This window comes from Pagrus pagrus, assembly GCF_965226575.1.
Source record: "Pagrus pagrus genome assembly, chromosome: 10".
In the NCBI taxonomy this organism is placed as follows: Eukaryota; Metazoa; Chordata; class Actinopteri; order Spariformes; family Sparidae; genus Pagrus; species Pagrus pagrus.
Genome location: NC_140194.1, coordinates 11,922,021 through 11,943,925, shown reverse-complemented (window position 1 = coordinate 11,943,925; position 21,905 = coordinate 11,922,021). Strand labels below are relative to the sequence as shown.

The window sequence follows — 21,905 nt, the reverse complement described above, 5'->3', positions numbered from 1 at the left end:
GCAAAGCTGAGAACAAGTTGAACTCTGATCTTTGTATCATCTACTCCCAGGCGGAGTAACCCTTGGCCTAAATGTCAAACGTTGCACAAGGACACACAGCTTTCCAGGATAATTCATGGAGGTACACTGAGATGTGTGACGGTTCAAGTATAAAACACTTGCTAAGATACCACGAAAATAAATCAGAGAGAAAAATTGAAAGAGCTAATGATGCAGACCAAACAAGAAGAATTATTATGCGAATACTTTATTATCAATGTGTGAATGGTGTTAGCTTTTTGTCTGGATATTAATAGTATATGAAAACTATACACCACATCCAGACTCATCCTAATTTTGCTGTATAATTTCTCAAGTTGGTATTGAAAGATTCTTTATATATATTTATATATATAATATATATAAGCCAAAGTGCATTTTCCGTTTTTTTCCTCTTGTCCATATACACATTGCACCATACATAAATAATTACATTGTAAAAATGACTCCGTATTTACAAGTATAATATATATTTCATATAATATATAAAACTTTATATTAAATCTAGGTAGATGATATTTGGGATAGTTTGTGGGGTCCGTCTGTGTTATCTATGGTTGTTGAGGAGGATCTCCAGCCAGCAGGGGCAGGAGGTGATGAACTGTCTTGAGTAACAGGGGCCCCAGCCCTTAGCAAAGCTGATGCGCACACTGTTGGGGTCATAGGGTCCGTCCAGGAGGTCAGCCTCTGTGGTGTGCCTCAGGAGGCACGAACGATCATAGTCAAACACCTTGATGGAGAAGCCCGGCATCACCTTTCGCACCACCAGAGTTCTGCTGTTAGGCACATCCAGGGTCGGGGAGTTGACAAATATGGGGTGCTCACTGCGGTTATACGCCCAAACGCCGTCCGGCTCTTTGCTGAGGAGGATGCCGTAGCCGATTTTGCCTCGTGTGCGCTGAACGGTGCTGCTGCGGTGTTCCAGGTTGAGCTGGCCCAGGCAGAAGCCCGTGCCCTGAGGTAGATCATAGAAGATGCTGACGGAGTGCTCGTACACTGTGTAGAGGCGACCCACACGTGTGCGGTGCTCCCAGTATGCCACGTTACACCAATGGCTCTGCTTGGGGGCATCAGGTGACATACTGGCATCTAGAAGAGACAGAAACAGAGAGACAACCGTTAAACAAAACATAAACAAAAGCAAACAGAGCCAGTAAAAATGAAGCCATAAGTTTTAAGGGATTAACTATCTCTTTTTATTGTTCAGAGCAGATGGCCACACTATAAATACTGAAGGAGGCACTGTATTGAAATCTAAGCCTTGTATAAATACCACTGCATGCACATCCGTCCAACACACACACACACACAGGCTACTATACATATCCTGGGGGTGGAGAGTGTAGTGAGGTCAGTCCAACTGAATACCTGCAGTTTGCTCCCCTGCCTCAAGAGGGCACTGTAATGATTAAACACTGACCACACACCACTGAGGCAGTCGCTGCTGCTCACACATGCACTTTCAAAACATATCATGTTTACTAAAATGAGTAGAGGATTACACTCAATGTTTCCACTGAACATTGGCAAGTAAGTCCCTGCAGTAGTGTGTTGAGGCTGGATTAAAAAAATATACAAAATACTTTTTTTTTTTTTTTTTTTTTTTTTAAGTCTGTGTTTTGCCTGTGCACACTTCAATAAACAGAGCTTAAGACAAAAACACTTTTTTTTTTCTCTTGGCATCTCATTCCTAAACATTTCTGTCCAGTAAATCAGCTTGTTAATTCAGTTTTCATGGCTGCAGTCTGTGAACTCTTTTCAGTGACAGGCCTCAGCACTCCAAAGTGAGTTACTGCTCCCGAGGTAGACTTCTATCTTCGCTGCACTGAACAGACACACAGCTCTGTCGACTGCTTTCAGAGGCTGCTCCAGTCCACACTGTCATACATTTATATCGCCCATAAAGTCTGTGGTACGAGGAGAAAGGAGGAGAGGGGCTGGTGGAGTCTATGATCTCACATCCGTCTCTTCACCCTATACTTCTGAGAATGTGGGTGCCTTTTTCTCTCCTTCCCTCGTCTTCTTCACATTCCACTAGAGTGGGGGTGACGGGAGAGGGCCAGGCAGGGGGTCCCCCTCCCCCTCCACCCAGCTCTTCCCCCTGCTGTGGGCCCAGGGACGGCATTCAGCTCCCTGACAACTTAGCACAAGCCCGTGACCCGCTGACCCCCCAGCCTTCATGCTATCAGCTCCCATTAACTCACACACAGAGTGATGCCATTATTTTGCTTCAGAGAGTCTATTGGCACAGAGGATTTAAAGCCTGGGCCTGTGGCCCCATTCCTTTCAGTCTCTCTGCTCTCAGGGCTTAATGACCGCCCGCCCCATTAACAAACGCCTTTAAGGTGGAGCATCGCAGATCCACACAGCAACAAAATGCCTCGCTCACCTCCCACCCAACTAAACCTTTCTGCTGAGTGACCCACACTAGTAAAGTTTATACAAAGATTAGCAAAAACGTTGACCAGACTTGCACAGACAAAACGCCTGCTGGTTCAAGGCTCTCTGTGTTGTGGAGGGGGAAGAAAAGAGTGAGTGAGTGAGTGGGTAGGGATGTGTGGGGGTGGAGGGAAGCTGCAGACAGGCTCTCTGTGTGTTTGCGCACACACTGATGGCTGAAATGACCCCCTCTCTTCAGGGGCCCCAACATGCATGTGCCATTAGTGAATTCCACACTCCAGCTCCTCCACTCTGAGCTCAGCTTTTACTTCAGCACGGCTCGGCCACACAAAGAACTCAGCCCCAACTTGTTTACGGCCCTCTATTGTCTCAAATCAAATGGAGCCCACACATCAAGGTAAACTCACTTTGAAACTGTGTGCACACAAACACAAAAGACCAAATGGCTACCGTCTCCTCCTTTATAGATGGGAGAAATAAAGCAAAAACAATTTGGTCAATAGTGTCTACTTTTCACACGTAGCCTGGAACTAAGGTAGCCAGTAAGACTGCGAGGACCAGGAAGAGGAATGAGCAGGACAAAGGTTAGAAATGTATCAGATGTGAAGCCTGAGCCTGAGGGAAGACAATGAGCACACCGTGAGCCAGGCTTTTTCCTGTCGCTCTGTTGTGTTTAGCGACTACGTGTGCCTGTGCGCACATGTGTCTGCTCGGATGAGGGAGGAAAATCAGCCGGTGTGTTTGTGTTTTCCTCCTGAACTTGTGTGTTTTGGCTGCGTGCGGGTGCTGAGGTGAGGGCTCTGAGAGAAGAACTCATTAGGATCTCTTTAACAGAGCAGAGCTATCATCAATTGGCAGACTGTTTGGACCAAATCACCACAGAAAGTATGGCCTCCACTCCACAGATCAGGCTGCCTTCTGCACAACGTTCTTCAATTCCTCCGATTTGTAAGGAGGTACTTTTTTTCTGTTTGGATGTTCGGTCAATATGTATCCACCTTTTTCAAAATGATACAAGAGAAGCCAAGTTTACTATATGGCAAGAAAATGATGCTGATATAGGGCATGGCACAGACCAAACTCAAAAGCCATACATGAGGTGTTGAAGGGAGGGTGCGCGTCTTCCTCCCCTCTGACCACAGCAAAGACACCCAACTCTCTTGGACTCCATGTTGGGCTTTCAGAGGGTCTGTTTAGGGCGGAGTTAGGACAGGCTGGGAGCAATTACTGGTGCTCTGCATCCATTTAACCCTGCCACCTTTTAACAGCTCCGTTTACCCATTAGAATAGTAGCGCATGTTATTATTGTTATTTAATTCTCAAAAGCCTCTCCTCTTAGTGTCAGTCTCAGAGTCAGTGGACGCAGCCACAGTATGACCGCTGCACTTCCCGTTCCTGCAGCCAGGGGCAATGATCTGAACACGTGAAGGAGTTAATCAACTTTAACTCCTTAAATAACTGGGCTCAAAGTGCTCGTATCAAAAAAAGTGGAGATCTGCGGAGGCCGTTTGGTCTACAACATTTTCCATGGCTGACAGGAAATACACGGAATAAAGCAGATAGCAGAGCTCTAGCAATATGATAAGGATATTCTGTGTTTGGCTTTCCCTTAAGCGGCAAAAAGTAAGTAAACATTACAACACTCAAAATAAAGAAGCCCACTCACACTTTGCGAGAATTAGGTAGCGAGGGACGCCTGTATCTGCACGTACTGCAAGTCTCAGTACAGTCACACAGTAAACACAGATATGTAATGAACACTACTGCAGCAACACAAAGCATTTGGTGTGCAGAGCTCGATTTCCACAACAAGGCGTGAGCTCCATGGGAACCATGTGAAAATGTTGATTTTTCAGTTTCCCTGTGGTCTGTCTGATTCGAGGAATTCAGAGTATTAAAAGCAGGACATCAAATCTGACAACAAACACAGACTTTTATCAGTTTGCTGGAACTCAGAGAACAAACAGAAAGACACGCTCAAATGTAAGCAAAAGGGACCGAAACATCAGCTGTGAGAGTCAAAATGACTCGACTGACTTCCGCATAGCTTCCGCATTGTGGGGCCCATACAGTGTGTGCACTAGAGACTTCCGCCGACCGAGCCGGCTAACTTCCGGTTTAGCCCCCGGCTAACTTGCATGAGGATAAAATAATACGCTTCATACGCTTCTTTCACCATGTTAGCTTATGGGAAAAAGTATTTATGGGCCCCAGTGCATCACGTGGCGATGTAATTACATGGTTTGGCCACTACGAAAACTGGCTTCAAAGCCTGACGCTCATCCTGGGGGCCTGGACAGGATGCTGATAATGTTTACTTCCTGTGCTGTCACGAACATGAACCTCTTGTCCATGAGTAAATGCACGTATTCTACTATGCGGTGATACATCACAGTTTGGTACAAACTGTTGTTATTAGTACAAACTTTTGAAGATATCGGCTGAGAGTACAGTTGATATCTCCTATGAGAAAAAAAGTAACCCTGCAACACCAAAACAAGCTAGATGGATAAATAACACTTCAGGTAAAAGGAAAAATATGTATTTTCGATTTTTGGGTGAACTGTCCCTTTAAGTTAAGGAATGTAAGTGAAAAAATGGCCCTCGTGAGTGGTATACTATTACTTAATTGGATCACAATGACTGATGCATTCATGTATGTAAGCATCTTTTGACTGAACACAATATAGACTACAGTGGTTGTCATAGACCAAAGAGGCGGCAAACACAGACTGAAACATGATTATAGTTATTAAATAGTTTTTCCAGCAGAAGACCAACATGCCATTAGCACAACCCTTAAATATGCCTATGTTAAACACAACTTGCCCGAGCCCTTTCCACAGGTCTACATATGGAAAAAAGCAGATCGCCCTGCTGTGAGCTCCTTGCACTCGAGGGTGAGTCTGGATAATTACTACTAAGTACACAAAAATCTGGGCTTGAAAGTTTCAATGGCAATCCTTGATGATCATCCAGTAATGCTTTTAAAGACAGCATGAAAAGGAGGGAGGGGGGGGAGAAAGGGCAGAGGGAGAAGCAGAAAAGAGCTGCCCCGGGGTAAACACAGCCCCGCAGCCTTGGAGTGAGATGAATGGGAGGCCGAGTGTCAGGGACAGGCAGACAAACAACAGCTTCCCCTCCGTGCTAACATCTCCCCACCAAGCTCCGGGGACACCTCCATTATACTTCATCTCTCCTAATCCGAAGTGGGGAGCAGAGATTAACTCATTCCTCCAAAACTTTGCTGAGGAGGGGGAAAAAAGAGGAAAACACTGTTGCCAGTCCCTTTAAGCAGCACAGTCGAGGGGAGGAGAGCAGCAAGGAGAGGAGGGGGAGCAGCGGTCTCTCATCCTGTGCCAAGGATTAGATTCCCCTCCAGCTATTAGACTCTACCAATGAACTGATAGGCTGGGGGGCTGGTGGTGGAGTGGGGGGGTGTATGAGGACTGTGTGTGTATGTGCGTGTGTGCCTGTGTGTGTGTACACTGTGGTTATGTGTGAAATTTTAGAACAAATTATTTTTTTTTGTGCATTCTTGCATCCTCTAATTTATTAGATTTAACTTTCTTTTGCAAGTAAAATCAAGTGCAACTAAAGCAAAAGCCTCCCCCTCCTATTAGAGTACGGTATGGCTTTAATTCTGTAGACAATGGTTCCTACAGGCTGACTATAACCCCTGAGCAGGCCACATTTAGGCTGGCGTCTGGGCTATCGCTGCCATCAAAGTCGGCTTTATCAGACAGACACGCTAACTGGAGCTGCTCTTATATGTCTATGGATTTTTCTCCCTGAGGTCTGGCCTTTCTCTGCAGAGAGAGAGAGAGAGAGAGCAAGAGATATAGAGAGAAAGATAGAAAGAGAGGCAGAGAGAGAGCTACGTGCTGGGGGAAAAACGCTGTGGGAGCCGGAGAAACTGAATCCAGCCACCAGGCCTGGCTGGTCACAATGGGAATGCTTTACATTGTCATCCACTTCCTCTCCACTTTCCCTCCGTTTCTGTTTCGGGATGACCCCATGAGGGAGGAAAAGTGCTGAACCCTTGATAGCAGATAACTAACAGAATCCATAAATTGGATCAATAAACAACAGAGGGTGTAAAAAGAACAGGAAGCTAAGGAGGCTAATATGTAGGAGCCGTCTGGGCGCGTGAGTAAGAGACCGCTGGTTTCAAGGAGATGGCCCTTTGGTGGAAATGTTGAGGAAATGAGCAGCACAAAGTTGCAATGTGTCAGAGACTTAGAGCACAAGTGATGGCGTTAAGGCCAAAGAGAGTCCTTCAGGGCACGTAAAAACTGTGGGGGGACATTTGTAAATGTCATATCTACAGGCAGCGTTAAAGACTGGTGAAGTCTGAAAGAGCACAGAAAGCAAAACACTCAGTGGACATCCTGCTGGGTGGCTGTGCCCTTTCACCTCCTCATACAACCTATCTGTATGTGTGTGTGCGCGAGTGTGTGAGTATGTTTGTTTGTGAGTGTGTGAGGGAGGTAAGAGCCAAGAAGGCTGGAGCATTTGAGTAGAGGAGACCCTGCACATTCCTGAACTCCCCCCCTCCTCCCCTCGCTGTGCCTCCTAACTTCCTACTCTGGTTAGGACTGGGGGGGTGGGGGGGTGCAGAGAGAAGGTTGCTTTAATTCTTGTTCTGAAACATTCTCACCAAATCATACATCATGTTTAAGAGGAAACTTTTAAAATGGTCTTTTATGTAATTCAGAGTTTTCTTCAGACTTACAGAACAAAGACCCTACACTGAGGGAGGAAATCGACTTTAGCTTGCCTATATGCTCATGCTATGGTGGAGGCTTGGTTTCAAATGAACAATAACAAGGAACTCTATTATTATGAGTTATATTAGTCTGACTAATTTAAGGCGAAAGGTAGGTATTTGGTTTCCACCCGGCAGGGAGGTGGACCAGCTATGACGGACAGAGTTGCCGTTCAAACAATGGTTTCCTATTGATCGGCCCAGTGGATCAGAGTCTGTGAGGAGAATGTGTTCTGTCAGGATAATGTGGCACCAGAGTTTCTGTTTCAATCACAACACTTGCTGGGGCTGTAACCCACACTGCTCCACCGCGGGCATCCAGACACCAGCTCCCCAAACAAAGACAACCGTTTCCCCCCTCATCTCCGACAAGTCGGCCCGTTCACAACAAGCAAGACGTTCATTAAAAATGCAGGAGTGAACATTTCCAATAATTCACAAAGTCCTTCCCTGTCAACATCTGCAAAAAATCTTGAAGCTAAAGGGAATGGCAGGATTTCATTAAGTAAATTATGTGCTCGCAGTCACAGAGAGGGGAAGAGGGGGAAGCTACAGCCAGACCTCTAATCTAAACCGTACCCTGAAATGCGACAGCCTGACTGCACGTACTGAGACACGCAGCCAAGCCTTCAGAAATGCACACAAATAAAAGATAAGTGAAACCCGCATTACAAAAGCAAATATAACTTTCCCTGCTGAACATAATCAATGAGAGTTTTCACATAAGCATGTTTATGACCTGTAATAACTACTACTTGTGAAAACTTGAACTCAATTTGCCTTGTCAAGTTATGCTTTGTGTAGAACCCGAGGACATACATTCCTGTACGTAAACACACGTTAAAACATTTTAAAATGTTTGGGCCATTTCTCAAAATAAAGATTTTCTCCTCAGATTTAAAAGGCATCATCTTTCGGGAACAAGATCAAAGACTCTAAATGATGTCTTGGCCCCATGTTAGGACAAGAGAGTGGAATGAAGACATAGCTCCAGTAGATCAAGTTCAAGATAAGGAAAGAGGAAAAAAAAGTCCCCCGTCTCCAAGTTTACACATGAACAGTAGAGAAAATTCACAAGATACACTGGGAGTTCACTGTTCACCCATCACCAACGAGCTCTTATCCTTTTCCCTCTGGCTGTAAAAGGCTTGTGTAGAGATGTCGAATGACACGGGCCCCAACAGTTAATCCACACACAGCATTCTGGAGGCTCAAAGAATGCGTCGGCTATTCTGAGTTTTAAAAATACTGACAGCCATAGGTTCAGGCACAACTGTCAATGCTCCTCTGGGGAGGAAGGGGGAAAAAAAAAAATCTTAAATCTATTTTCGCCAGCAATCAGACCACAGGCCTAAATCATAGCCGGCCAAGGCCAGTGTCTGGATTTATAATTGTGGGTAAAATGGTCAGAAAATAAAAACAGCATCCACAACTGGCACCTCCTTCGCTACTGCTTGCCAGGCGTTGCAAGGCTAGCACATTTACAGTGGCTAGCTCGAATGAGAGCATTGTTCCCCCCTCTCAGCCTTGAGAGGAGGCACACTAAAACACTAAACTAACAGTTGGACATTCCTTACATTTTTAATGGCATTGCACACTCTTTATTTGTTGCTGTAACCCTGTGCCCTGAGCTGAATGAATGGCGCTATTGGTGGAGGCTGGTGCTGCGCTGCGGTGTGCTGTGCAGGAAGAGAAGATGGTAACAGCAGCCCTCCCTGAGCACACGACAAGATTAGCTCACTTACTTTGTTTGCTAAGGTAGAATATGGGGCAAAAATTATAGCCTGCCACACCTCCTGTTATTTCTACAGACCCTACTTTCTATCTGTGTGGTGCTACCCAAAATGAAACACAGTCCACCTTATCCGGGCTGAGCACAGTACTTTCTGTAAATCCCAATGACAAGCACAGCACTGTGAGCTGAAACTCATAGTCATGTATGAGGCTTTAGATTTATCTTTATCTGTGAGCCCTTCAGAAGTTAGTTAGTCAAACAGCCAACAGCACTGGCACCACACTGGCTTGCCAAGCGGAGACAGATAAATACTAACCTCAGCAGGCTAGTTTCTGTTGACATGTAAGGGGTTTCAGGCCTCTCCAAGGACTGCTTTAGATTAGCATGGCTTTCACTCTGCACATAGAGGTCAAATTACCTCACCCATCTAGGACCTGTGTTGCCAGTCCTGACTGAAAATCAACTCTTAGAGCAAATTCAGTGTAAAACACATCTCAACACAATGTCAACTACACTCCATTCTCTAAAATAAGTACTTACATTGAACTTATCCCCCCAAAACATCCAATTTGTGTGACTGTTGCAGGCCTGTAATAAACCCATCCAATCGACTCATTCGGCCCATATGAAAAGTTTTCCACAAGGTTTGCGGATGTATTGCTGAGACTATTAGTGAGCTAGATGCACAAGAATGGCAGAGAAAGTGCAACCAAAAAATCAACACACTAGCTTGACAGCAGTGAATGCTAACAATAGCCATGCTTGTAGTTTATGTTCATTATGTTCATGTTAGGTGTTTTCTTACCTCTGAATGAGACATGAGGTAATCGGATATAGTTTGTGAAGACAATGACATCAGTGAGCCGCTGCGACAGAATCAGACTCATTCAGCAGCTAACCCTTTGTGCTAATGTTAGCACAAAGCACATATTACTGCAGTGAGCAGTAACTGCCGGGCCAGGTAGCCTATTCGGACTGTGGTATGTCCATGTAGGCGATATGGCTTGTGTTTATATGATATTGGCTATTTATGTGTATATTAGACTAAAGAAAAATAAGACAGCATGTCGAACGCAGAAAACTAGCTGTTCATACATATCTCCCTGCTGGCCAGTGAGAGCTACGGGGCAGTCGGTGTAGTCTGGCAGAGAGCGTTCATGTGTTTTGGAGGGAGGCCTGAAGAGAGGGGGTGGTAGGATACTTTTCTCTTGCGGATTTCTACGATCTTTACACATTTTTTTTACAAAGCTGGAAACAAAAGTAAAAGATCTTTATCTAATGGCCAGAAGACCTCACTACAATTTGACAGATGGGAAACAAACAGTCACACACATACAAACACACAACACCCTTTTATACACAACAACAAACACATTCAATTAATGAGACAATAGGTCAGAGAACTCTACCGAGGATCCTCAATGTCGTAACCCCTGGGAGAAAAAGTTGAAAGTGCATTTCTGGCACACCACAGTCTAACAATGCTGAGAAAGGGAAAATGAAAAATGGCCTTATCGCTGTTATCAATGGCCCTTTTTCTATGTGTATGTGTGTTACGTAAGGGGAAGCGGAAGCCAGCCTCCCAGGACAGGAACGGATACTTGAGACGAGGACTGTGGGTACAGGCCCTACAGCACTACAGAGAGAATAGAGCACAAGACCCTTCAGGATGTATAGCTGCAACCCTCCGCCCCCAGCTTAAAATGGACTCCGCAAACTGGACATGACAAACGGATGAGGAGAGCCCCCTCATGTCCCCCGAGATGCTGGCCTTCTCTTCAACATTCCTCAGTCTCCCCCCACTGTCAAAGGGGCAATTTACCGCCCTGTGCTGCTACAAAACCCAGGCAGCTTTTTAAAACAGGATGTTTGTCTGAGGCCTCCTTCCCCTCAAATAAACAATCCGCAAAACCTGATTTCGGGAGGCAGGGTGGAAGCACTCGAGTCACATTATTTCCACATCCCGTATCCTGGAGCATTGGGGCTCCTGAGGGAGTGTGGGCGGCCAGGCGCTGGGAAGGCTCAGGGCTGCGGTGGAAACCTGAGGCCATGTGCCAGGCTGCAGGGGGAGATGAGCCCAGGCTGCATCACTCTGGGGTCTGTGGGACGGAGAAGGGGGGAACGTGCCTCGAGGATGGGAGGGGGACATCGCATACATGCTAACATGCTGATGCAGATGTCACTCCATCAGACCACTCCGCTGTCTGAGCCTTGAGAACTGTCAGTGGATTACTGCTACACCAAGAAAGCGGCAAAGAAATACATTATGTACTCAACACGGTACATTATAAACTAAACCACAAAAGGCTCAGGACAACAATTATTAGTATTAAATTGAATGTGATGGTTTCTGAGCTATAAAAATTAATCATTTGGCTGTAGATTTGGGTGTGCTGTAAATGATGTCACCTACATTATGTCACTTAGCATCACCAAAGCTCTGGGGAGAAAAAATAGAGCACAACTTAAAAGAGCCATCCATAAAATACAAGGCCACTGCAATGATCTAATATAGAAAACAGAATGAGACAATTCAGAGCAAATTAGAGTTACCATCTATCCCAAATCATTTCACATGTGTACAGTAGATAAGCCATCTAATTAGTTCCTAGAAGAAGTGGAATCATGTGCTTTCAAAGTCAGATCAACAAGTACTGGTCCAGTCAAGTCTAATCTACTTTAATCAAAGAGAAGCATCACATGCGTTGATTGGACTCTCTAATTATCCAATGCATGTCCACGGTCTCTGACACAGATGGAGGGATAGTTTGGTGCTTAGTGCTGGCCTCTTCCTGACACAGACAGGCAGGCTTTGATTAGTATTGACTGCACAATTTAATTTGCTTTGTTCTTGCATGTGAATGTATGTCAGTATGCATGTAGACTTATGAGAGGACGCCAAGTAAGTATTATGGACTAAAAACGCTTAAACACAAGCTTTGCAGATGTGTTTTCTCACAGTCCAGGCTCCCTGTGTGTTATACTTTATTATTTCCCAGAGCATTATGTCCTCCCCATTTATCTACTAACTGCCTTGTTCTGCCTGGAAGAATAAGTCAATACCAGAGTAGACCTGACACAGTGCCTGTCTGTCGACGAGACATCCAGAGAGACAGCGCTGGCCTTCTCTCCAGAGACAGGCCGGCAGACGGAGGAGAGCACTGTAGGATTACTGTGTGGGAACCCTGACTACCTGCTGATGTGCTCTTCTCTCCAGTGAGCACCACAGCACTCTGTGTAATCCACATTTAACAACTTTCAATCTTTCCGCTCCTCCAGTCCAACTTTCCTACCACTCTCAGGAAGGGGAAGAAAAGAGGAAAATAAAAAAAAAGAGGACAGTGACTCAGGTCACACTGCATGTCCTCTGGTCACCTGACCCAGCAAATGTGAGGGAGCCCCTCCATTCACATGGGTGATCTCAACTCGCACCAACATGAGCGTATACACACGGTGTTATGCTGACAAATTCCACTGGGCTGATTGAGGACACAACCTCTGATGACTGAAGAATGTAGGCAGACTGGAGCCATGATCTTACAACTGTATTGTTAGTATCACTCCACACAGTGACATTTATCTCAATAAAAAAGACCCTATCTTCAATGACTGAAAGTCTTAAGCCATGCCGCGAAAACATCTTGGCATGACTCCTCACACTGAGAGCACAAGCTGTCCAGAGAAGACTTATAATGATGAAGTGACAAACATAAAGAGCCCCCAATGTCGGAGACAATGTGACTGACATAATAAAGTCAATGCGTAGGGTGAAAACACCCCCTCAGACAGTCATACAGGAAGCAATGAGACCTGCTTCAAAGAGTTTCACTCTGATGTCCACACGACGAGGCCCACCGAGTGAGGAAACAGGTGTGCGGGCAGGCTGGGAGGGCAGCACCAGCAAAGGCGCATTCCCTCACACACACAGCACTAAAGGTATACTATGAATGCACAGGCTCGAAAAGCTGGGCCTACTCATGACATAAACAGACATCACAGTGTGCCTGGTTGTGCTGTCTTTATTCCACATTGTGACACAGCCGTGTTTACATAAAATACTGTGAATGGTCCAAACATTAATACAAGAATACGCACATGGGGAAGCTTTTAAAGAATGCATGAGTAGCATGTTTAACAACTGCAAGAATCAGCAAGAGGGATGAGCGAGCTGTATCTGCACTTAAATGTAAGTCTAACATTAACTTAACAGTATGGAGTGTATTGATTTAAAGACATGGCACTAAACAATCTAAAGCAGAACCACTTTCCAAAACCCCATTGAATATATTTTCAATATTGGTCAGTGTGGTAGAACAAGTTAATCTAGACAACTAACCAGTTTTGATCAGTTTCTCCGCCATTGTGTGCAGCAGAAGAATGCTCAGTGGGTATTTCTGTAGCCCTGGGCTGCTAACTGTAGTTGAGTATTTGACTACACCCCACCCATCCACTCAGTGCCCCCCAGACTTGCTTTTAAGAGGTTTACTTGTTCCTGCATGAGGGGTGGAGTCTGGATCCCATACAACTCCGGTTACACAGACACTCTCTCTACCCGAGCTGCAGGGGGATTCACAGGGAGAGTCATCTCCAGGTCAGCAGCACGTTCAACACAGGATAACTTGACAATATGGATTACATGCCTGTATGTTAAAGCAGAACTAAGAATGAGGCCTTCAGGCTATTGGTCTTATGATGGAAAATGCCCAGACTAACGAGGGCATAGACTTGGAGGAGTATCTGTATCACTGACAAGATGCTAATGGTGCGTTTCATTCTTTGGTATCTCAAACCAAAGAACCATCATGCAGTCCAAATGCAACATGATCAGAGACAAACTGGCTGCACAAATTAGCTCACAGCACAGAAAACATCCACCCCGTAGAGCACTGGTCATTCTCTACCCCAAGTCCAAGTATCTGAGTGTGACACAGCCAACGCAGAGTGATCCGGCCGGCCTGTACAAGCAGCAACACAGTTGGAAGAAACCAAAGCCTAGCATGTCTAGATCCTCCCTCCTCACCACAGTCTCTGAGGAATTGTGGTGCGCGCTCTGACAAGCCCCTCATTTGTTGACTCAGGGAGTGTCGCCGGGCCATGCTGAGGTGGTGACAGCATGTGTACTGGGAAGGAGGGGGCCCTTGCTGACTGAATACTTCACTGCCAGGTAGCCATGTCAACTGCTCAGTGTCCAGACCTCTGAGCCATGGCAGACCCTTTAACAGGAAATGCTGTTCCCTGCAAGCCCCAAAATGAGGGCTCTGACTCCCCTTCCACATGATACTGTGCATGCTGGCTGTGGCCCTCGTATGACGGGGGAGGCATGCTTACTCTATGCCACGAGAAAGGAGTGTTTCATTTCAAATCAGAGGACAGGACTGTTTCTACTCGCTTCCTTTGGTGTGGCCCCATTCACAGGAGCAACTCCATTTCCCTGAACCCACCCCTCCCTGCAGCCCACTTACAGCCAGGCTAGATAGAGTTGTACGTGCGAGTGTCTGTGCACATGCATATGCACAACTATGTGTGCTTGTGTGTGTTTCCGAGTGAGCTTGGATCTTATTACAGTTTGATCCCACTCAAATATTTCTGAAAGAAAAACAGAGGAGGGGAGGCCGGCTCTGTGGCCAACGCACACGCCCCGCTGAACCTCTGCACCGCTCACAATGAAACCTTTATCTTTAAAGCTTGGACTGTTCGTAATGACCCTTAATGAGACGGAATAAAGTGCAACATCAAAATGAAATTACCTTCATAAGTTTGCGTATTCATCCAGATACACTAAATAGCTATGCAGAGCAGAGGACTGTTATTAAAGTACACTCTGAAAGAATTATGCCTCCCTTTTCTTTTTTTCAGACTTAATTTAACCATTTCAAAGCCAGAAAACAGCAGGATGCAGCACTGAACAGAGGCATTAAAGCTCGGTTATTTATAACCGTAATAACCCTGTGATTCATGGATGGTATTATTCTGATTTATAGCTACATGCACAGACATGCAAATATTTAAACATGGGGCAAATGTACAAAGAGACTGATGACTACATGCAAACCCATCAGCATGGAGGACACTTGTTTACAAACTAACCTTGTGCAACATGCTTTATTACTCAAACGAACACTTTAAATCATACTTCAGGGAAAAGGCAAAGCCTATAATCGAGGTTAAGATGATCTCCACCACGTGGATCATTTCATCATGAAGATTGGGGTTTAATCAAACAGACTACTCTTTTGTCACACAACACATAAAGTGGAAGCTCTTCTCTGGTTAAGTTGCTATAGCAATACAGTCACTCTTTATTTAAGATAGTTAATGTGTCACTGTACCAGCCCTGCTACTTCAACCAGCTGCACAAAAATGTCCCCAAAGTCAAAAAAGTAAATATTTAGTATCTGATAGATGTGATGAAATGACAAGAAGCCTTTAATGTCAAACCACCCTTTTGCTGCAAACAGCATTTGATCATCTAAAACTATAAAGTGTGTTTAGTGCACCAACCAAATATAAAAGCCCCCGTCTCTTAAAAAAACACAAACGCACAGTAAAGTTGTAAAAGTACGTCCTTGTTTGAGAATGAGATGATAAACCTCTGATAACAGTTAATATGAACTCCTTGTGTGGCGACTGACAGACAGTTGGAGAAACACACGCACCTGAGAATTCCCCTGGTGTGATGTTTGGTGAGCTGGCTGCCTCGGTTTCAGTGTAAGACAATGTGGAGTCTGACAGATCTGTGGGGAATAAGACAGAAATTAGCCCTTCAATCACCAGCTAGTCACAACGGCTACTCTCACTCATCAGTGATTCTTATTTCATATCAAATTCAAAACAAGTAATTCCATGTTGGGCTTCATCCCTTCGCAGACAATCTGGCAACTCCACTAACAGGCTTTACCTGATGACATCTTCCCAAATGCCGCCAGACACTTCAGCTGTACTCAGGCTTGCAGCCCCAGCTAGCAGCCAGGCTCCAGAGTCCCAGCAGCCCACAGTACATACTACCCACACAATGCTACCCACTCTAACTCTGGCTGACATGCTGACATTGTGCCACACGTCTCATCTCAAAGCTACAACGCATTTTGCCAGTAACTATGCCAATTAAAGGCTATTAAAACTCTCCACACTGCCTGTTTTTTCTTGTTTAACCAGAGTCCAAACAAAGATTGAACATGCCCTGTTCAATTTACAGGCTCAAAATACCTGCAATTATAAATATCTGAAAAGATAATATATCAAGAAATGACAGTTTTACAATTACCTGGTTACAAGTCAAAACAGAGTAGCAAACATTAATAGCATAAATCAGATGAACATCAATAGGTAAGGATGAAATAAACAGCATTATATCTGTCACTTACCCAGTGGCTTGTGTTCTTCATTAGGGGAAAGCCTTGAATAAGGAGGTGGGGGTGACTCTGTAACACAAAACAGTCACGTCAATAACATAATAAAGGGAAGAAAGCTAAAACTCAATACCTGCTGTGAAATCACCAAATGTAGGAAAGTCATATCTGCACAATTCAAACTTGAATTAAACTGTTTTGTGGTCTAAGAAGATCTATCTGACATTTATCAAGCAATGTTTAGATGTATGGATAAATATGTTGCCAGAGAATAGTTGTGTTAACAAGCTAAAAGTAACACATATCTTCTAGTCTTATATTTTACACTCTTCTTTGCCCATCTAAGATCCCCGCCTGTTAAGTGGTTCATGTCCTCAAAGGTGACCAAACACTGTTTACAACATCATATTTTGCGACAGCCTTGAGTCATTTAATAAAAGTATAAAGAAACAAGCTGACACAAGCGCTTCAACGAATAAATCAACTATTGAAATATTTTCAGTTCCATTTCAAAGTCAACACCGGACTCCATGTTAACTCTTACAGCTTCGTGTCTGCACAGGAGAATTAAATCATTTTGTTCAATAGCTTATTAAAAAGCTAATAACGCCAACAGAAAACTACACATTCGTTTGTTATAAAAGCTCACATTATTTAGCTGAAACAGTCGTTACAACAACCAGAGACGAACCATAACTTCCGGTTAGTAGTTTATTAAACCAGAATAAATCTCTGCTCTTTAACTTCATAGTGTTCAGAGACGCTGATTCTATCCGATGAAAAAAAGGAGAAATGCAGAGAATAACTTGCACAAGAAGGAAAAGCACAAAGGAAAGAAAACTTTGTGAGCACACTGTGACCTCGCCTACAGGGAAAAGGGGAAGGAGAAAAGCATAATAGCAGCGGGTCCTTTAAGAGTGGCGGCAGTAATTGCTGGGATCTGAACTCAGTCACTCAGATACACAGCTAGTCAGTCTGGCGCCAGTAGTATGCAAACTGTATATTATCACCACTCCTTCACCTAAATAGCATGAGGGGACCTCCTTAGGACAAAAGGGCTTTTAAAGCGCAACTTGAAACTGATCTCATTCGAAAAGTATAATGCCTGGCGAAATAAAAGGAAAAAGTTTTTGTATGCCTCAATCTAAGCTCTCTGCCACACACCACATACTGTTTTATGCTTTAAAAACTCTTAAATGAAAGCTAGAGCAGTCGATTATTTTCACATTAATCTAAAATCTAAAGAAAGTAGACTGAACTACAGTAGAAACAGGCTTTAACAGAACTTGTTTTTTAGGATTAACAAAGGATTAAAATGTAATTCAATTAAAGTCTATTGAAGGTTATTCTCATATAATTCCATATTTCACTCTTCCTAATTTCCAAACATTGCAAAAAAAACAGTGATTAAGGTCTTGATTCAAGCCCCCTCCTTCTTGAATAGCATGAAAGAAATACCAGCTCTATCGGGACACGCATGAGCGCATGTGAGCTATGTCTACTACGAGCCTTAGTCCCAATATGGGGTATGTGCCCCTCTCCCTCTTCTTACAATTCATCTTGCTAGTTTTAGTGGGAAAGAAACTCTAAACGCATAGCCTGACATCCACTACAGCTTCAGCAGGGGGAACAAATTTCCTCCTTGTTCTTTCTGGCACAGTCTATTCAACCCAACAAACATTTTTTATCAGTACACATGGAGTTCTGCAGAATCAGTTCTTATCAAGTTGGACAGTGCGGTGGGACACGAGGGCCAAATCAACATCAGTTTCTCACATTTGCGCGCTATGAATTCTGATATTGTTGGACTTGTGACTTTGAAGTGCTTGTCACAGCCAGCTGGCTCTAGTAAACATGGATGTTATGGAAAATCCACCTCCTGTGCCAGTGAGAAGACAGAAATACTGACGCTTGCATCTTTACAAATGATACCACGCCTTGTCATGGGGTCAGCAGGGTCGAGTGGCCCAGCATTTAAGGTTTGCCAAATCACAAGCTTGTCCCCTGCCAAAACTGAATCTGTTTAATATAGGTCAGGGAGTTTCTGCCATGGATAGCTCATTGATTGTGAAAATAAAGCTCAATCCTCTACAACAACACCGACTACCACTGACCTATGGCACCAGGTCCAAACCTCTCTATACAATCATATACGTCATACGCTGTTGATGGATCGGCCTACCTGGCAATAACCCTGCAAGAAATGGAGGTATGAACCGAAAACAGCTTTATTGACAATCACATTGAAGGCACTGATATATTCACATACACATTTAAGATGTCATGCACTGTGTGCACTTAGGGAATTGATGAAAAACGTAAGAGTTGTCAGGACAGCAGCAGTCCAAACAAACACCCTCCTTCATTGAAAGGCCCAGGTATCACAGCGTGAGCAGTGCTCTTGTGTAGCATCAAACTGCTTTCTAGGGCAACTAAAATCTTCAAAAGTGACAAACATATTATAGTGATTTAATATTTTGCATTCATTTAAGCACTTTCCTAAAATATACTTAGCTATAAAGATTACATCACATTAACAAACTGCCAAAAACATTGGTTTTGTCAAACCTACCTCAGCTCATATCCCTTGCTCAAAGTGATTTCATTATTGTTCACCTTGCCATAAGCATGACTTTTGTAATCATTAACTATTTAATCAAACGGCCAACCTTACTCTATCTCTCTGTATGAAAGTAAGCCAAACAATGCCAGACAAATAAAAGAGGGTGGCAGGGACACATTATCTGAACATATTTCAAGGCCCTTGATGGGTTTCAGAACCTTGAAAAGTTCCTTTCTGCCAAGTGACTATCAATATGAGCTTTTCAGCATTTGCTTTAATCATGTTGCAAAATATGAAATAAAAACGGATGAAAAAAGCCATCTGATGGATTTATTTGTATGTTGGAGGAACATCTTCAGAAGTAGGCTGATGACGGTACCTAAATGAAAAAAATGATTGACTGTGGTTCAAGACAACAAAGTCAGAGAAACCCTATGCAGGTAGAATAAACATTAAAGACCCAGGTGCCTTAAGGTTTATCTGTTAATGGTGACTTCACCCAAAAAGTAGCATCTATGTAGGCTTGTGAGGTGCAACATACAGATAGTATCCTGTGTCCTGATGCCCTTACCTGGCCCACAGAGCCGGCTGTAGTGATAGGGGTTGCAGCATACTGTTGGACTGTCCAGGGCCCCAAAGCTCTTACACTCACAGAGCGGTTTGAGCTGGGCAGGGTGCTGGAGGTCGGGCCAGCGGTACAGTTTACACACAAGCAGCTGTGGGGATGCCACATGGCCGCCCAACCTCAGCTCTGTCCGGGAAATCATAACACAGTCGCTCGGCATCCCTCCTCTGGACTCCACTGCCTCTAGTAAGGTATCCAGCGCCTTTTCCTTTAGCCTTTTTAACAGAGAGTATGTGGCTGATTTCAGTTCTTGCTCCAGCACCGCGCGCGGCATCGCCTCCTGCGCCTCGGGAGAGCCGCTGTCCCGCGGCCCGAGGCTCCTCAGCACGAAGTGACACGACCCTGGATCCCTGGTACCCTGAGCCGTCTCTGGACCCCTAAGCTCGGAGTGGTCCCGGTCTTTAAATAAGCAGCACGTCACTGTCCTGCATTCTCTGTCCTGTATGGAGCGGGGGCTCCCCTGCTCCTGGACGCACACCGCACCCCCATCTTGGTCCGACGTGACCCCCAAGCCGCTGCTCTCCACGGGGCTCCGGCTGCACACACCCCCTATGTCCCCTACAAGAGACCCGCTAGGGGTCATCGGTCCGAGCTCCGTTTTGGGAATTTTCTCTGGGTTGTTTCCGAACAGATCGTCCCTACAGCCCTCACTAGTTTTGCCATTTCCATCTTCCCCTTCTGTATCTGGGATCAAACGGCTTCTCCAGAGTCGCCGCACAAGACCTGAGCGTTTCGTCCTGAACATACGACAACTTGAAAATCTATATGGGGTTTTTTTATTCTTGTACGGATATCCGAATATTACAGATACTTCTCCGGTCGTTGCAAAACATTAATGTCTGTGAAATGCCGTGCAATGCATGCACAGCCGACTGACGAGCATTGGTGGCAAAACCGCAACATTAGAGAGAAAGCGATTTTGTTGCATCTACAACAACAAAATCGCGCAATAAATGCACTGCAGCATTCCGGTCAGGGTGCATTCATTCAGCCGATTACACTGAAAATAATAAAGGGACTTATTATTATCCAGGATCGCTGCGGGATTGATTGTTTATAGTGTTTGTTACGAACGAATAAAAAACTTAGAGTACATACTAACATAACATAATATACTGAGTAACATAATCCAAAGCCAGCAGCCTTCAACCCAAGACGGCAACTCGCAGCCTGAAACAGTTTCGGACTTTTAACAACCTCAAATCTACTTTCTACACCGGCACGTAGAGCATGAGGTACTTCGAGGCGATTTAATTCCAAGAAAATGCACTAGAAGTCAGGATCCTTGTCGTCTTCTTGAGATGTCAGTGCACTTCTTCTTTACAATCCCAACAAAATATCCACGCGAGCTGGAATTACACGAGGATCAATCCGGGGCTGAGTCGCGCTCCTGCTTCTCTACTCAGATCTAAACCAAACTGAAGCCCCGATCCCTTTCTTTCTCCGTTTCTCTCTCTTTTTCTTTTTTTCCCCCCTCTTCCTCACACATGCACACACACACATACACACACACACACGCACACACGGGGCCCCCGAGGAGAGCGGTGGAGCCATTGGCTGACTACCATCATGTGCTAGTCTAGACACTTTGGCGGCTGTGAGCTGCACTGATTGTTGCGCAAACAAGGTTTGGTTTCAAGTTTCTTAACTCTTAAAGGCGAAACACCCACCTCTAATTTTTAAGTTAAAGTTACTAAAACTTATTTACATCTGCGCTGCCGGCAGGATGGGATTATTATAAGCAGAGAAACTTTGATGCAGAAGAGTGCTGCTGTTTTTTTTTTTTATTCCCACAGAAGGAAGTCACACTGCAAAAAATGCCACTTCAAAAATAAGGAAAACAATGAAACTAAGGCGTTTCTTTCTTACAGTAAGTTAAAAAATATTTCAATAGAACAAGTGAACATGGTCTAAAAATAAGTTTACTGTCTCTTATATCAAAAGTGACACTTTAACTAGAAAGTAGATGAATATAGTTGGTAAGATTTTTGAGTTTTTGCAGTGCAGAGTTGATTTTAAACATGGGCATTCATTGGACTTCATTGGACATGGACCCCAATCAAATTAGATTTTGAATTTTTAATGAGGATTATGAAAAGTAGGGATAGCAAAACAAAACATAAAGAATAACAACATCCTGCCAGACATTTACATTATATTACAGAAACAGCAATAGAATGAAAGGCTTGTGCGATCACTGCTTTCAGTTTAGCATTTAAAAGTTACCTGTACTGGAGGAATTTGCAATGGACACAACCTTAACCTCATGAGTGACAATCGAAAGACGAGTACGACAATTAGCACTTCACTGATTCAGCCATTTCAATGCTGTGTAGATAATGAAAAGATAGTTACTCACATGTACAGTAACTGTCCAAACGAGGAATTTAGAATTAGTAAGTGATTCAAATATGTTTAGCAAACAT

The 21,905-nt window shown here is 44.3% G+C and overlaps 1 protein-coding gene across 1 annotated transcript; it reads right to left on the bottom strand.

Annotated features, from left to right (window-relative positions):
- Positions 1-231: 231 nt before the first annotated feature.
- smad6b (SMAD family member 6b) lies at positions 232-21,052 on the bottom strand. Its single transcript, XM_084363255.1, has 4 exons — positions 19,426-21,052; positions 16,307-16,363; positions 15,599-15,676; positions 232-1,128 (listed from the first exon to the last, which is right to left on the bottom strand). Exons 1-4 carry the CDS (start codon positions 20,222-20,224, stop codon positions 587-589), a joined length of 1,476 nt encoding a protein of 491 aa, XP_084219381.1. The 5' UTR covers positions 20,225-21,052; the 3' UTR covers positions 232-586.
- Between the last annotated feature and the right edge of the window lie 853 nt (positions 21,053-21,905).

Excerpts from the sequence above, each read along its gene's own strand:
- smad6b (XM_084363255.1), bottom strand. The coding sequence starts at position 20,224 with ATGTTCAGGACGAAACGCTCAGGTCTTGTGCGGCGACTCTGGAGAAGC. Across the intron at positions 15,677-16,306 it reads TGAAGAACACAAGCCACTGG|ATCTGTCAGACTCCACATTG; the intron begins GTAAGTGACAGA and ends TATTCCCCACAG. Across the intron at positions 1,129-15,598 it reads CACACCAGGGGAATTCTCAG|ATGCCAGTATGTCACCTGAT; the intron begins GTGCGTGTGTTT and ends TGTCTCTTCTAG.